We start from the raw sequence: 17,669 nt of genomic DNA, 5'->3' as shown, positions 1-17,669 counted from the left end.
GCTAATTAAGTACTTAGAAGCAGCTGTCAAAGTTGACAGCTGCTTCTAAATACTTGATAATCTCCATACCTGGTGGTCTAGTGGGGGGATCGCCCCCCTGCGGCGCGATTGCGGGGGGGCGATCCCTGCATCCATCCCGGGCCGGGGTCTGCTCCGTAATGGCGCTGATCCCGGCTCGGCATTCTATTGCTTTTGGCTGCAGCAGCCAAAAGTAATAGAACACCGATCTCATGGATTCATGCAGTATAACTATACTGCATGGATCTCTATGAGAGATCAGAGTGCATATACTAGAAGTCCCCCAGGGGGGCTTCTAGTATATGTATAAAGTAAAAGAAAAATGTATTTTTAATAACACAAAATCCCCTCCCCTAATAAAAGTCTGAATCACCCCCCTTTCCCCATTTTATAAATAAAAATAAATTAAAGGAGAAGTCCGGCCAAAATTAATTTTTGATATGTTGTTACTTATGAAAAGTTATACAAATTTCTAATGTACATTAATTATGGGAAATGCACATATAGAGCTATTTCCCTTAATTTAGTAGATCAGGAAGTGTTAGAAATATCTCTGAAGAAGTGACGTCACGACCCAGGGTGTAATTCCTATGGAGTGTCCAGCAGGGGGCGCTCTCTATATAGAAGTCTATGGGACTTTATTGTTTCTATGGGTTTCTATGTAATGTAATGTAATGTAGTGTACAGTGCTTTATTGAATGAATACATCTATGGAATACTTTGGGGAGCAAGTGTCCTTGCTCCCCAAAGTATTGCATAAATGTATTCATTCAATACATTCAATACACAGTAAGCCCGCCGATCCGCCGCATTCCCGCCGATCCGCCACACGCTGATCCGCCGCATTCCCGCCGATCCGGACCATATACATTGAACTACAGCTCCCATCATCTGCTTCTAGTATGAACAGGTGATGGGAGCTGTAGCTGGGTAATGGATATGACATGCCGCCGGGCGCAGGGGGGAGCCGCTCAGTACACAGGAGCGCTCCCCCCTCCTCCTCCTTCCGTGATAACTTCCGCCTATACCAATGCTGACTCCCTGCCTGGCCGCCGCTCTCCGCTCTCCGCTCTCCCCCCCATACATACCGGCTCCCGATGCATCCTGGTGTCCGCGCTGATGCCGGGAGCCGGTATATGTGAGCGGAGAGCGGCGGCCAGGCAGGGACTCAGCATTGGTATAGGCGGAAGTTATCCCGGAAGGAGGAGGAGGAGGGGGGAGCGCTCCTGTGTACTGAGCGGCTCCCCCCTGCGCCCGGCGGCATGTCATATCCATTACCCAACTACAGCTCCCATCACCTGTTCATACTAGAAGCAGATGATGGGAGCTGTAGTTCAATGTATATGGTCCGGATCGGCGGGAATGCGGCGGATCAGCGTGTGGCGGATCGGCGGGATTGCGGCGGATCGGCGGGCTTACTGTGTATTGAATGTATTGAATGAATACATTTATGCAATACTTTGGGGAGCAAGGACACTTGCTCCCCAAAGTATTCCATAGATGTATTCATTCAATAAAGCACTGTACACTACATTACATTACATTACATAGAAACCCATAGAAACAATAAAGTCCCATAGACTTCTATATAGAGAGCGCCCCCTGCTGGACACTCCATAGGAATTACACCCTGGGTCGTGACGTCACTTCTTCAGAGATATTTCTAACACTTCCTGATCTACTAAATTAAGGGAAATAGCTCTATATGTGCATTTCCCATAATTAATGTACATTAGAAATTTGTATAACTTTTCATAAGTAACAACATATCAAAAATTAATTTTGGCCGGACTTCTCCTTTAATTAATTAATAAACAAACATGTTTGCTATCGCCGCGTGCGTAATCGCCCGAACTATTAATTAATCACATTCCTGATCTCACATGGTAAACGGCGTCAGCGCAAAAAAATCCCAAAGTGCAAAATTGCGCATTTTTGGTCGCATCAAATCCAGAATAATTGTAATAGAAAGCAATTAAAAAGTCATATATGCGCAATCAAGGTACCGATAGAAAGAACACATCATGGCGCAAAAAATGACACCTCACACAGACCCATAGACCAAAGGATAAAAGCGCTATAAGCCTGGGAATGGAGCCATTTTAAAGAACATATATTTTCTTTAAAAGGTTTTAATTTTTTACAAGCCATCAAATCAAATAAAAGTTATACATGTTACATATCGTTGTAATCGTAACAACTTAAGGAACATATATAACGAGTCAGTTTTACCCCAGGGCGAACATAGTAAAAACAACCCCCCCCCCCCCAAATAAAAAAAAAACATTTTTTTTTTCAATTTCACCACACATATAATTTTTTTTCTGGTTTCCCGGCACATTTTAGGCAAAAATTACATCTGCCATAGCAAAGTACAATTAGTTGCGCAAAAAATAAGGGCTCATTTGGGTCTCTAGGTGGAAAAATGCAGGCGCTATGGCCTTATATACACGAGGAGGGAAAAACGAAAACGCAAAAATGAAAACTGGCTGTGTCCCCTAAGGGTTAAATAGAAGAAAATGTTACAAAATATTTAGTTAAAAATAAATAAACCTATTGTTTCACAACTTACTCCACAGATGCTGAATCCAAGTGGGAAGAGCCTACCTCACCTTTAGCAGTTAGAGAAATCCCCAAAGATTTGGTGGATTCTTCTGATTTTGAGTGTTCCCTCTGCATGAGGTAATTTTCTTATAGCATTGCCTTTTAATAGGAACCTAAAAGTTTGTAATGTAGGCCCTTACTGTACTGTGTTTTTTCAGGTCTCTTGTACTTTGTCTTCTTCTCCCTGACATTTTCAGTTATCAGGGCAGACAGAGTAAGCCATTACATGACCGCAGCAGTGTTTTACAAAAGTAACAATATGCTGTACAGTCCTTTTCCTTGCTTGTTCAGGAACATTATTGACTCGCTTTGTACTTATTTTATTGTTATGCAAAGTGTTACAGTATAAAACAGCTCCTTCTGACTTCTGAAAGACTAAGGCCCCATTCACACGTCCGTGTCAGTTTTTACTGTCAGGAAATCCTGATCAGGAGACCTCAAATGTCATCAGGATAGTATCAGGATTTCCTGACAGTAATCCGTTTTTACCATCAGGAAACCATCAGGAAACCATCAGGAAAAACCTTCAGGATTTCCTGATGAGATGGTCTAGTATGCCAACATAAATCACAGGTACCCACACAGCCCCTAGTGTACCTGGATGGCCACAGGCTGCAGAACTACAACTCCCATCATGGCCTGCCAGCAGAGCCATGATGGGAGTTGTACTTCTGCAACCTGGATGGCCACAGGCTGCAGAACTACAACTCCCATCATGGCCTGCCAGCAGAGCCATGATGGGAGTTGTACTTCTGCAACCTGGATAGCCACAGTCTGCAGAACTACAACTCCCATCATGGCCTGCCAGCAGAGCCATGATGGGAGTTGTACTTCTGCAACCTGGATGGCCACAGGCTGCAGAACTACAACTCCCATCATGGCCTGGCAACTCCATCAGAGCATGGTGGGAGTAGTAGTCCTAAAGGGGTAATCTCACCTGTCCTGGATCCTGCTCTGTCCGGGGAGCGAGGTTGAGGTCCAGGCAGAGTGCAGTGCAGAGATCCGGGCGGCGGCAGCGGTCGGAGGTCCGGAGCATGCGGCGGGCCGGTGGTGAGTTTCCGGGAGGGGGGGGGGGGGTGCAGGCGAGCGGGGCGGGCGGGCGAGCGGGGCGGGCGGGCGATCGGAGCAGAGCGGAGCTTGCGGGCGGGCGGGAGAGCGGAGCTTGCGGGCGGGCTTGCGAGCGGGCGGGCGGCCGGGCGGGAGAGCGGAGCTTGCGGGCGGGCGGGCGGGCGAGCGGAGCGGAGCTTGCGGGCGAGCGGAGCGGGCGGGCGGTCGGCCCCGTGGTGAGGTCCTGGCTCTCTACCATTCCGGAATCACGGGCACTTTCCTGATATACATCAGGAAAGTGCCCGTGATTCCGGCGCTCCCATAGACTTCTATGGGGGCGTCCGTGCCGGATTTCCGGACGAAAATAGGACAGGATCTAAAAAATCCGGTCCTATTTTCCGGAACGGACACCCTTCCGGAAAAATCCGGAAGGGTGTCCGTGTCCAATGTTAGCCTATGAGTCCGGAAATCCGTCCGGATTTCCTGATAGGAAATCCGGACAGATTTTCCGGACGTGTGAAGGGGGCCTAAAGCTTTACTAGGCCTCTGAAAAAAAACAAATCATCCAGGTCTGTAGACTGTTTGTTTAACCCCTAGACGACCTAGGAGGTACCGGTACGTCCTGCAAGTCTGTGCCCAGTCGAAAACTGGGATACAGCCATAACGATAGGCTGTATCCCAGTTTTCCAGGCGGTCCTCCCGCTGTATCCACCCGCTGCACGGAGCGGGCAGACAACGGGAATCTGATGCCGAGCGTTGGAGTTCATACGAACCCGAACCTTGGCAGATTCGGACCATCCCTAGCAATGATCAGTGTAAAAATCAAAGTATTGTAATGTACAAGTCCCCCAAAGGGACTTAAAATGTATAAAAAAAAAGTTAAAATCACTAATACACTGCCCCAAAACCCCCCTCCCCCAATAAAAGTTTAAAACACCCCCCTTTCCTATTATATAAATAAAACATATAAAACTAAATAAATAAACATAGCGTGCGTAGTTGTCCGATCTATTAAAATATAACAAGCGTCATTGTGAACGGCGTACACGAAAAGAGGGAAAAATGTGCGCGGATTACCGATTTTATGTTACATTATATATATATATATATATATATATATATATATATATATATAAATTTTTATAAAAAAGTGATCAAAACGTCTGATCTTCACAAATATGGTATTAATAAAAACTAGAGATCATGGTGGAAAAAATGACACCCTATACAGCCCCATAGGTGAAAAAATAAAACTGTTATAAGTGTCACAATAGGCCCATTTTATTAATAATTGGCAAAAAAAGGATTTCATTAAAAAAATAAATATAACATTAGAGAATCTGTGTAAGGGTATATTCACACGGGCGGGCTCGCAGCGAGATTCTCGCTGCGAGCCCGGCAGGTCCTGGCAGTTCCCATACACTACATACTTGCTGCGGTCTAAACGACCGCAGCGAGTATGTAATTATACCGCCCTTAACCCCTTCTGCTCCCGGCCGGCTCCCCCGCTGTAAGCATACTTTACCTGTCCTTGCTGCACGGGTCCAGCGTCCTGCTCTCCCGTCCGGCCGTGTGAATATACCCTAAGGGTACGTTCATATTTACCGGATCCGCAGCGTATTTTCTGCTGCGGATCCGCATCAGATTTCATTTAAATAACTGAACACGGCATCAAATCTGCACCATCAAATCTGCTGCGGATCCTGTAGGTGTGAACGCACCCTAAGGCTGGGTTCTCACACAGTATATTTCAGGCAGTAGTTGGTCCTCATGTCAGGTCCTCATAGCAACCAAAACCAGGAGTGGATTAAAACACAGAAAGGATCTGTCCACACAATGTTGAAACTGAGTGGATGGCCGCCATATAACAGTAAATAACTGCCATTATTTCACTACAACAGCCGTTGTTTTAAGATAACAGCAAATATTTGCTGTTAAATGACTGCCATCAATCCACTCCTGGTTTTGGTTGCTATGAGGACCTGACATAAGGACCAAATACTGCCTGAAATATACTGTGTGTGAACCCAGCCTAAACCTGCATATGGTTGTGTTCGGACTGACCTATAGAATAATGGTATCATGTCGCTTTTACTATATAGTGCATTACGTAGACACAGGAACCCCCCCAAACGTTACCATATTGCATTCTTTTTTACGATTTCACCTATTTATATCTTCATAAATAATATATTTGGGATTCCGTCATACATGATATGGTAAAATGAAAGACGCCATTACAAAGTACAACTATTCCTGTAAAAAACAAGCACTTACATGGCCTTGTAGATAGAAAACTGAAAGTGCTAGAGCTCTTAGAAGGGGAGGAGGGAAAAACGAAAGCGCAAAGATCAAAATTTGCGCGGTCCACTGGGTCATTTTGGGCCTGGTCCTCAAAGGGTTAAAGGGGTTATCCAGCGCTACAAAAACATGGCCACTTTTGCACCACTCTTGTCTCCAGATTGGGTGGGGTAGAATTCCCCATTGCAAATGAAGCAACAGCACCACCATCTGATAGAAAGTAGATTTTCTTTACATACAATCAATGTTAAATAACGCAGCAGGCTTTTCTGTGTCGTGTTGTCACCGGAGAGATTATCAGAGAAGATAAATCAAACTAGAGATTAGTGTAAAGTAGGCCAACCCATCGCCATGTAAATGAAGACTTGTCATTGACATACAATTTTATTGGTGTATACATTCATTGAGAATTCTTAAAGTGATCCTGCACACATATTGTAACTATATTGCATGTTAGGCTAGGTTAACACTGCGTTTTCAGCATCTGTTTAACGGATCTGTTTTTTTTAACGGTCAAAAAAATAGTGTCAACAGTACTTTATTGTGCGTAAAAAAAACCGCATCCGTTTGGATCCGTTTTCTTTTATAATGAAAGTCAATGGAAAAACGGATCAAAAACGGATGCACACAAATGCATTCGTTTTTTGCAAAAACCGGATCCGTTAAACGGATGCTGAAAACGCAGTGTGAACCTAGCCTAACTTTGATATATCCTTTTGTTTGTTTAGGTTATTTTATGAGCCTGTAGCCACCCCTTGTGGGCACACATTCTGCCTCAAATGCCTTGAGCGTTGCCTGGACCACAACCCTCACTGTCCCCTCTGTAAAGAAAACTTGTCACAGGTGAGTACATCATCATCATCATAGGTATTGTTTAGCCAGGGAAACTAAACAATACCCCATTTAATATTTTATGAGCACCTATTGGCAGTGATGTGTAACCTCCTATAGGTGGATTATATATCACCCTCTGACAACATGATCCTGAATAGCTTTCAGGAATGCCAAAACAGGAAGATCCTCATGTCTCCGAAAACCGCTTCCTTCGTAAGGCATGCTAGCTTATAACAATAAGGCTAGGTTCACACTGCGTTTTCAGCATCCGTTTAACGGATCCGTTTTTTTTAACGTCCAGAAAAATAGGGTCAGCAACGTTTTTTGGTCCGTTTTGGTCCGCCAAAAAAAACGGATCCATTTTTTTTAATAATGGAAGTCAATGGAAAAACGGATGCACACAAATGAATCCGTTTTTTGCAATCCGTTTTTCATGCGTTTTTTGCAAAAAAACGGATGCGTTAAACGGATGCTGAAAACGCAGTGTGAACCTAGCCTAAGCAGTAACTGCATATCTGCTGAAGAGCAGGGAAAATCTGTCTGTTATTGCAGCCAACATTTCTAAGCCATGATTCAAGTATATTTTAAAGGGGTTATCCAGGATTAGAAAAACAAAGCTGCTTTTATGCAGAAAGAGTGCCACCCTTGCAGCTCAAGTCCATTTGACGTGAATTCAGCCAAGTTGCAATACTACATTCAGCCAGATGTGGCACTGTTTTTGGTAAAAAGTAGCTATATATATATATATAATTTTTATTAATAATCTTGTTTAACCGCTTTAAGCAATTTGCAATAGAATTGTAAATAACATAATCTGAAGGACCCTACTTTAAGGGGCATGTATCACCTAGATTTTCTTTCTACTGATTTAGAGCCAAATCCTAAAACATTTTATTTTTTTCTGATCTGTTACAATTTTCTGATTTTTATATTTTCAAATGTTTTATTTCAGTTTTTGTACTTTAATATGGAGGCAGCCATCTTGCTTGAGCTGTTTTAACAACATTGAGACATATGTTTTTACAGCAAGCCCCAGGGACATAGGCAACAATAAACAGAAACTGTCCCATTGGCATGAATGGGAAAGGTTTTTGAGCAGGGGAATATCTTTGAGCTTCATCAGTTATCTTTATTTACTGGTATCATCTTTCACTGTAATGATGTACAGATCACTTTACAGGAGCCTCCTCCTTATCACATATAGAACAAATCTCCACTTATTAGTGAGAATGGTTTCAGGATTTTTGTTAAATATAAATAGCAAAGTTGAAAACTAGAAAAAGGGCACCAACATACTTTAAAACATGGTTATGGAAAAATAAAACAATTGCAGTGCTTGGAAGGTGATTATGGAGAAGCAGAGCATTTAGACCCAGAATGTAAGATAGAGGATGGGGTTGATCAGGTCTGGGAAGCTTTAGTTTCCGATGGGTTGTGTAGCTAGTGTGCCACAGTCTTGCTATATGGGTATTTAGCTAGTGCTATAATTTCTGCATATTTTTTTTCTAGTACCTCGCAAGCAGAGCTTACAAGAAGACATTTCTGACAGAAGAGCTAATTATACGTTACCTACCAGAAGAGCTAAGTGAGCGAAAGAAACTCTACGATGAGGAGATGAAGGAGCTATCAAAGTAAGTTATTATACTGTGATTCATTGACATTGTCTGCAACATTGCCAAATTACCTTTTTCTTCAAAAATTTTTATTGTATTTTAATAATTGCTACTATGTTTTTGTTGCATGTCAAAGCTAAAAAGAATTTCTCTCAAACTGAATGTACCAACAGGTGCATTGCTTTGTTTTTTTAAACATTAACAGACCAGTGCCAGCGCAAGGATGATGATTCCCCTGCACAGCACCGGTCTTTTCAATAGCACCGGCCTGCCCCGGAGCGCTGGGGGCAGGCCCGGCACCCCCTAGTGTGAGGAAACCCCTTCCCCTCTTTGACACAGCTCCATTGATTCTACTGGAGCTGTCTCACAGAGGGGAGGGGAGATCGTCACACTGGGGGCCAGCAGGCCTGCCCCCAGTACTCCAGGGTGGTAAAATCTCCTAAAGCGATCTGTCTATTTCTTTTTGTGGAAAGTTACCTTCTGTATTATTTAGTCAACTTAGCAATGTATTCTCATACTTTCTAACCTTTTGAACTAGTTTATGTCTAGATATAGTCACTAAAAAAAAAAAAAAATTTGCAAATTCATTCCATAATGCTGTGCTGTGCTGGTCCTGAAAAACCCTAAAACAGTCTGTGTGACAATATCCTGATAATATGCCGATAGATGAACTAACATAACTCTATCATGTTGTATATGATTTTATCTCAAATCAGCTTGAGTAAAGATGTTCCAATATTTGTGTGTACTATGGCCTTCCCAACAATTCCTTGCCCGCTCCACGTGTTTGAGCCTCGGTATCGCCTAATGATAAGAAGAAGCATAGAGACAGGAACGAAGCAGTTTGGAATGTGCATAGCAGATGAACTTAAAGGGTGAGTTTGCAGGATCTGAAATGACTGCTTCTGGAAGGTATTATGGGGATCAAACACTGAAATGTTTTTGTTAAGATGTATAGAAAAATCTACCAATGCTTTCATACAGTTGTGTTTGTAACGTAAGCAGAAAATGGGAATTATAGTTACTGACCGTCACCACTCTCAACTCTAATTAATTTAAATTTATTAAAGAAGTAAAATGTTCCTGTGGTTACTGAAATTTTGCACAAATCGTGAACAAGGTGGTGTGGTCACTGTTAATAAAATGAACAATGGATCCCAGTGGTCTAAAATGAAAAACAGTAATAAATAACACCGCCAAGACTTTTCCTAAAATTGCTTGGTAGAGAGTTCTTATTAGTCCCACCAAATCCTCGTAAACTATAATAAGATCCTATATTAGGGAAAAAATTCATATAAATCAAATTGTCAATCTTTGCCTCCAATCTAGAGTATTTACTTTGAATTGTTAACTTACAAGAAATTAATACCTGCAGGTTAGACCTTGTCCACACAGCTGTACTTTGCAGACCTGCAAGTAGGGACTGTATAGGACACATTACAGTCTATGGGTCAATGCAGATGAAAATAGGACCTGCATTTATACAGTCTGTTTTACAGTCCAGGCTCCCTAGACTTAGGGCCCTATTACACAGAGCAATAATAAGGCTTTTTTTTTAATAATGCTTCTACTTGTATAGCGCTAACGGATGCCGCAGTACTTTACATAGTTTGTCAGTTTTGGTGCCTGTCCACATTAGGGCTAACAATCTAAATCCACCCATCTGTATGAGGGAGGAAACGGGAGCACCTAGCCATGTGTAGTAAAGGCAAGGATCAGACGATGACATCGATCATCGGCCGATCGTGTCTTTATGTCCTGACCTAAAATCATCGCCCACCAACCTATTACATGTAGCGATGCACGGCTGTCGATTATGTAAAAAAAATAACAAAGTTCATACATTTCTTACCATGCTCCCTGGTGTTTCTGCCCGCTCCCCAATACCTCCCAGGCTTCTGCTTGATACTTTTAGTCACCAGTTGAACTGCAGAGCCGGCCTCTGAAGTGACAGCCGCTCAGCCAATCACTGGCCATGGTCGGTGATTAAGTGGCCTATTGTGTCTGAGGCCGGCTCTGCAGTACTCACGGTGGCTGCAGGACCGAACAGAAGTCTGGAAGATATCAGGGAGCGGGCAGAAGCACCAGGGAGCGTGGTCAGGTATGTCTGAACTTTGTTATTTTTTGTTATTTTACACTAAAGGCAAGGGCTGCACGGACATCGCTAACGGCTCTCGTTTACTATATTGATCGGGCGTCTAATATGGCCCTTAATCCCCATTAAAAGTGAATGATCCGTGACTGCCGTCCTCAATCATGGACCGTGCATTACATTCTTATTCACGGATGTGTGGAGGAGGCCTTACTTTAAATGTGCAGCTGCCAGACACACTGCTGTCACATTAAGTAAAGCTACCCTGGCTAAATTGTAGTATATTATATATAGCTAATAGATATACTATGGTTTTATGCAGTTAACGATTACCAGTATATAACTCTCTGGCTGTAAGAAATTCATACAGTGGACTGTGAACATTTTGGTAATCGGGAAAACAGAAGAAAACAAAGAGTGAAATTAGTTTCTCTGTTATTTCAGATTTGCAGATTATGGTTGCATGCTACAAGTGAGAGATGTCAAGTTTTTCCCTGATGGCCGTTCTGTAGTGGATACAATAGGCTTGAGCAGGTTCAAAGTCTTGAGCCATGGACAAAGAGATGGGTACAACACTGCAAATATTGAATATCTTGAAGATAAAAAGGTAATTAAAATATTATTGGAAGTATTTATGTGTGTTCCATCAGTAAGAGCCTTGTATTGCAGTAAGAACTGTAAATCCCCAAAGGGGTATTCCCATTTCAGTCTGTTATGGATAGGGGTTAGAAAACTGGTTGGGAATCTGACTACTGAACCCCCACAATCTAAACATTGGGGACTCGAGTCTTTAACCATAATGGGGCAGTGTGAAGTGCATGTACGTTGCCACTCCATTCATCCTCCAAGGGAGCTGACAGAAATAGCATTGTGCGTCCTGCTGTCACATTTTAATGGGAGACTCTAGTCTCAATTTTTGGGATCAGTGGAGGTCCCAGCAGTTTAGACTTTCAAAACCCTTCAACTCATTGAATGAGATCAAATGTAGATTGGATGATTGATAGTAGACTGAATTAAATGTGGAGATTGGAGTTTTGAAGTTATTGGTAATGATATTTGTAATAATATTATTGGGATGAAATAATAAACGGTGTATTGATGACATTTGATATAATGACTGACTCTATGTTATGCATTGCAGTTATTGGGTATAATCAGTAATAAATGCATTTTCCATTACTCACCCTATAGGTTGAAGGACAAGAATATGAAGAGCTTCTGCAATTACACAATTCTGTGTATGATCAAGCCTTGGCCTGGTTTTCTTCTCTTAAGGACAATCTGAGGACACAAATTCTCAATCACTTTGGGTCAATGCCAAGCAAAGATTCAGATCCACAGGTCAGTACATGATTGCAGAAACTGAAAATTGCTGCAACAACCTGCAATTGCCATATAGAATTTGAGGGTTTTTTAATGAGGTTCTTATCAAACTATTTGATCAAATAGAATGTACCAACTCACCACATTAAGGTGACCTCAGAGAGTAGGAACCTACACTAGCAATGGCCTCTCTCGGACTATAAGTCTACATATCTGGGCATATAGGATCAACTGAACTCTATGTAAAACACCTACAGAAGCTGGGTGGAGTGCACGTCTATAAAGGAGGTAGCGACACACTCCACATGTGACACACAAAAAAAGCTATCAAAAGATGCAGTTTGCATGCAGCCATGGCTAACATGGAAACAATAACAAAATTGCTGCAGCAAACTGCAAGTGCCATATAGAATTTTTTAGGTGTGTGTTTGTTTGTTTTTTCCCCCTTGCATTTTTTGATTTCAGGGCATAGTAGTGGATATAGAGTCATGGTTACTAGTGAGTATGGCTAAAAGGAATCTAAGGGCCAATGAATTCTAGAAAAGTTCATAGTACTGGTTTAAAGGGGAACTCCAGGGATCACATAAAAAATGCACAAAAAGAAAATAGGTGCACTCACTGATCCCCCCCACTGATTGTTTGACACCTTTACCACATGTCTACTTTGCTCATAGCCCCTAGAAAGTTTTGAAACTGTATATGAAAAAATTTCTTTATGACATACTTGAAAAAGCAAAAATGCTTTAAAGGACAACTCCCACAAAAATTTTTTTTTGCTCATTTAACACACATTACAAAGTTATATAACTTTGTAATGTGGTTAAATACCCGGCCTGGCCCCCTTCCCCCACTTTCGGACCCCCGACCCCCCACCCCGGAAGTTAAAGAATGTATACATTACCTATTACGATCGTCACGGTCCTCTTCTCCGGGGCGGCATCTGGTGACGACGACGTCAGAGCCGGGGGGTGGTCCGGGTCTTCTTCCTCCTCGGCGTCTTCATGCAAAGTGAATGGGGATGAAAAGGCTGCTGGTGCACATGCGCACCAGCAGCCTTTTTATTGGCTGGAGCGCATCACATGGCTTTTAGCTTGCTCAGCCCTGATTGGCTGAGCTTGCTGGAAGCCATGTGATGCGCTCCAGCCAATGAAAAGGCTGCCGGTGCGCAAGCGCACTGGCAGCCTTTTCCATCCCCTGGACCCGGAAGTCGGAGACATCGCTGGATGGCGGACGGCGGCGACGGAGAGGCGGACGGCGGGCGAATCGAGTGGCGATCGTCACCGGAGAGATGGTGAGTATGGTGTCTGTGTGTGTCTGTGTTTTTTTTTTTTTTTTTGGGGTCCCGCGGGAGTTGTCCTTTAAATTCTTGGCCAATTTACAACATACACCAGTATCTGTGTTGTACTGGAGTTGCCTGCTTGCCAGAGCTGAATGCCACAATAAAGTGAGAATATCTTGCCCTGGTGTGTGTGTGTGTGTGTGTGTGTGTGTATATATATGTATGTATGTATGTATGTATATATATATATATATATATAATATGTGTGTGTGTATATATTATGTGTGTGTGTGTATATATTATGTGTGTGTGTGTATATATAATGTGTGTGTGTGTATATATAATGTGTGTGTGTGTATATATAATGTGTGTGTGTGTGTGTGTATATATATGTGTGTGTGTATATATATATATATATATATATATATATATATATATATATAAAAATTATTTTTTTATATATAATATATAATTTCAGCCATTAAGTGTTCATTTTGCTGGCAGTGGAGACCTTTAGGATTCATTCACCAAACAGAGCTTGATTAATGTATATAGCTTCTTTAACTTGTATAGTGTTAGTCAAAATTAGTTTATTGTGTGACAGGGATTTGTCATTATGTGTTTGAATTTAAAATAAATGTAAAATTTGTTTAAAATAATGTGTTTCTTCTTTTCAGTCTAACCCAAGTGGGCCAGCCTGGTGTTGGTGGATGCTAGCAGTGCTGCCCCTAGAAAACAAGGCTCAGCTTACAATCCTGGCTATGACATCTTTAAAAGATCGCCTGCAGGCCATCAGACGGGTTTTATTTTTTGTTACTCGTAAAAGACCCAGATGACAGAGTTTTTTTTTTATCTATTGTTGTGACTTCATTATATTATTATTATATTTTTGTTTAATTTTAAGGAAACCTTTTTTTTTCTCTGCACTGAGGGACACTTTTTTGATATTCATTGTCTTGGAATTTATCTGAACACTTTCTGTGGAAATACCATGCAGTGAATGAACAACATTGCTACCTGGTTTATCTTGCCTCCATGCACTCTGCTGGTGTTTGATTATCATCAGATGATCATTTGATGGCTACCAATCGCCTAGAGTGCCTTTGTATGGACACAAATGAAATCCTGCAATTTATGTCGTTGTCTATGTATTTTCACATTCTGCTGCATTTATCAACTACTTAAACTGAGGGTTGGAGAGACCAGACAGTGACCACTATGCAGCTATGTGACAGCCATGCACTTATCTAAGAGAAATAGCAAACCTATTTTACCCCAGGTAAGTTAGAAAAGCAAGATATAGTATAGAACTGAGTCTATCACACATAAATGTCCTGTGGAGATGCTGTTTATACACTTAGAATATCTCTTGATAGAATTGCTTTATTGGACAATATCTGCCAATGTAGTCCTTGAAAGAGGCAACACATCACTGTGACCCTTGCTCCTCAGTTGTACCTTGCTTACACATTGCTGTCTGTTAGGTTTTTTGTTTTTTTTTTCAATAATCAGTTCAAATTTATTGAAAATGCTCAGTTTTGCAAAACATATGACCACATCCGCTACATACCAAGAATGCCTCTGTAAACCCTGATTCCCCTCCTCCTAACCCCTATGATGTGAGTTTATCTTTAATATGAAATTCAGCGCAAAGCTTTAGTTATAGTATATTTAGGTTTTGTGTTTAAAATTCCCCTTTAATCTAACAGATTATCTTTTTAGCTCCAAACAAAAATCCATACTGCAGAAATAATGACCAGGCACTGTTTCTCCTATGAGTTTGGTCTCCTCTTCTCTCACTTTAAGTGGAAGTTCAGATTTAAGGGATATTTATAGAGAATCATATGTAACAGTAGCATTACTATGAACCTATTATTCACTTTTTTAGACCCAAAGATTTCAGAGAACTTGGAAACCTGATGATAATGAGAATGATTTTGAAAACTGGTGAACAGCTTAATGCATACCTCCAGCTGTAAACAGTGTCTTTATAGATAAATGAACATACAAAACTATCCAGGCTAGACGGTGTACCTTTTTTCACCCTACCCAACATACCTATAGGCTAAAGTTGACCATACAGATTACATAAAAAGTATCTGGATGCTTCAACAATCATATTGCAGGCACAGCCATACACATTATAGTCTATAGTGGCTGTTGGATGTTAATACATGAACTACGAGCCTCGGCGATCGATGAACAATCTTTCACCTGACATTTTATAACATGGTTGATTTCTTTTTTTTTTCGGGCGGTTACTGTCTGTCATTGGCTGTAAGGCATGATTGGTGTTAAATTTTACCAGATGAACAGTCATTTTGGTGCACTTTAAGTTTCTTCCACAACTAGAACCCTTTGTGCGGCGATCACACATGGCCCTGCCCCGCGTGTACCGACTGTACACAGCACATGTAAGTGCTAGTGACTTAAGCCAGTGCTTGGGCCTTGAGCATGCTCTGATCCAACATTTTTGCATGTGACATCACATACAATGCTTGCTCTGCCTATTCCTGTTTCTACCATCATTGTAATGCTTTCTGTAATGACCTTAATGTTACAGATAGCAGAAAAATGGCAACAGGTCATATAACTTGCCCAAAGATTAGGTTAGATACCTAATTCCTATTGCACAATAGTTGCAAATACAATGCCAAGTAATATGTGACATTTTCAAATTGTCCTGGAAAACTCTTTGGGTTTACGGCAGTATGTAGCATATGTGTGCACATAGCCTTTGAGTGGAGCTCCTACCCACAATATAAAAGCGGTATGAAATGTTTATAGCTGGAGGTACACCGTAGCAAATTATCCTAAAGCCGTTTTCAACCCAATCAGTTCATTGTCACCATCCACTGCTGCAAACTTCCCTCAAGGATGGACATTCTCTTTGCTTGCCGCACACTACCCTGTCAGATCGCCTATTTTGGGGTATCCATACAATGGCAAATTGAAACTTTGGGTCAAGTATCACTATTTTTACGGTACTCCACAACAAAGAGGCTCAAGTACCTGATGCCTGAATGGACGACTCCTACTGACTGCTCCAGTTTACAACATGTTTGTGTCTTACTTCATGTTCTAATTTAAGATGTAGTGTCCACTTTCTCTTGTTCTACAGTTTGAATAGCTTTTTCATTGAAGATGATGGTGTGTTATAGGACTAAAGAATCTTCAAGTACTTCCTGAAAACCAGCATTTTACCACACTCTGTGCCTGCGCTGAAGTTGATTGAGACTCCGTCCATGTCTGTACTGTAGAAATATGTATTTGCCTGTATTTTGTACCAAGCTGTCGATTCAGAGGTAGAAGCAGATAGGACAGTATAGATTGTCATTCATTTTACTTCCTTCAATGTTAGATAAAAAAAAAAACTTGTTACAAGGCACTGACAAGGTAATCCACGTTTAGTGAAGGTTTACCACAGCAATGACTCCAGTGTGGCACTCTACAAATTCTACATGTCTTCCCTGCGGGGTGCTTGGGATGAATCACAGAAATAGTCTTTGTATGTTTAAATGTGTCATGAATTGTCTAACAAGGAGCCTGGAGAACCCAGGCTCCTTGGCAGAGCATGCCTGTGTATGGGGGTTAAAGAGAGAAATAGCTGTGTGTGGCTGACAGCTGTGTTATGTGTATGGCCAGCTTAAAGTAGTCCTGGCAGAAGCAGTACGGGTAAAAATACGCACATGGCTATTGCTTCTCCTTATGATTTCAGGTGTACCCTTTTCATCTCCATAGTCCTTTCCAGCAGTGAGATATAAGCTTTTATGATAATTTGTAAATGAGGCTCAAATTCGCAGAGGCCCATTGTTAGCCAGCCCATCTTTTCTTATTCACTGTGCCCACTGTCATTCTAAAAGCAATGGGGGGGAATGGCTCTTGCCTTGCCTCATGTTAACAAAAAAGGCACTGAAAAGTGCTTTAGAGATTTAAAAAAAAGTGCTACGGAGGTTTAAAAAAAAAAAGGAAAAAAAAAGCTATGAGAATCTGTTTAGCCATGGTCTTATTGTTACCTTGATATACCTGCTGACAGGTCTGTTTTATGTGTTTATATAGTATATAAGTTATGATTTTCTGTCTATACTCATAAACACACTGATAATATCATTGTAAAGGTCATTATCAAAACTAACCCAAAGAAACAATGGACACTGTATTGCAAATGACTAAAACTATATACTGTTACCATAAAGATTTTGTCCTGCAATCATGTTCACCTTGTGAATGGTCCTATGGTCTTTTACAGCAAAGTAAGAGAAGCTTCATTCTTAAACATCTTCCAGACATCTCATTCCAGCTCGCCTACCTCTACCCTTTGAGAGAATTAATGTGTAAACCACAACATCCACAATTGTGTGCATTTACCCATAGACTTTAACAGGTCCTATATTGTACTTAATTGTGGATCGTCAATTGCACACTGCAAATCATGGATGTGTGTAAGGGAGGGCGCCTTGCTTAAAGCCGTTGTCTCCAGAAGACTATGATTATCCATAGGCCTTGTTAGGGCTATGTTGTCTATGTTGAGACACCTTCTTGAGCTTAGTGTCCATGT

General features: G+C 41.5%; 1 protein-coding gene across 1 annotated transcript in view; it reads left to right on the top strand.

Moving 5' to 3' along the window:
- LONRF2 (LON peptidase N-terminal domain and ring finger 2) overlaps positions 1-14,612 on the top strand; it is a 64,091-nt gene extending 49,479 nt beyond the window's left edge. The window contains exons 6-12 of the mRNA XM_069970882.1: positions 2,598-2,700; positions 6,699-6,813; positions 8,314-8,435; positions 9,134-9,292; positions 10,954-11,116; positions 11,701-11,850; positions 13,789-14,612. Coding sequence (XP_069826983.1) covers positions 2,598-2,700; positions 6,699-6,813; positions 8,314-8,435; positions 9,134-9,292; positions 10,954-11,116; positions 11,701-11,850; positions 13,789-13,947 — 971 coding nt within the window. The 3' untranslated portion in view covers positions 13,948-14,612. The remainder of the gene's footprint in view (positions 1-2,597; positions 2,701-6,698; positions 6,814-8,313; positions 8,436-9,133; positions 9,293-10,953; positions 11,117-11,700; positions 11,851-13,788) is intronic.
- Positions 14,613-17,669: the final 3,057 nt, after the last annotated feature.

Source organism: Dendropsophus ebraccatus, chromosome 5, assembly GCF_027789765.1.
Source record: "Dendropsophus ebraccatus isolate aDenEbr1 chromosome 5, aDenEbr1.pat, whole genome shotgun sequence".
NCBI classification, from domain to species: Eukaryota; Metazoa; Chordata; class Amphibia; order Anura; family Hylidae; genus Dendropsophus; species Dendropsophus ebraccatus.
Note: the sequence above shows the minus strand (reverse complement) of the source record. Positions and strands in the feature narration are given on the sequence as shown.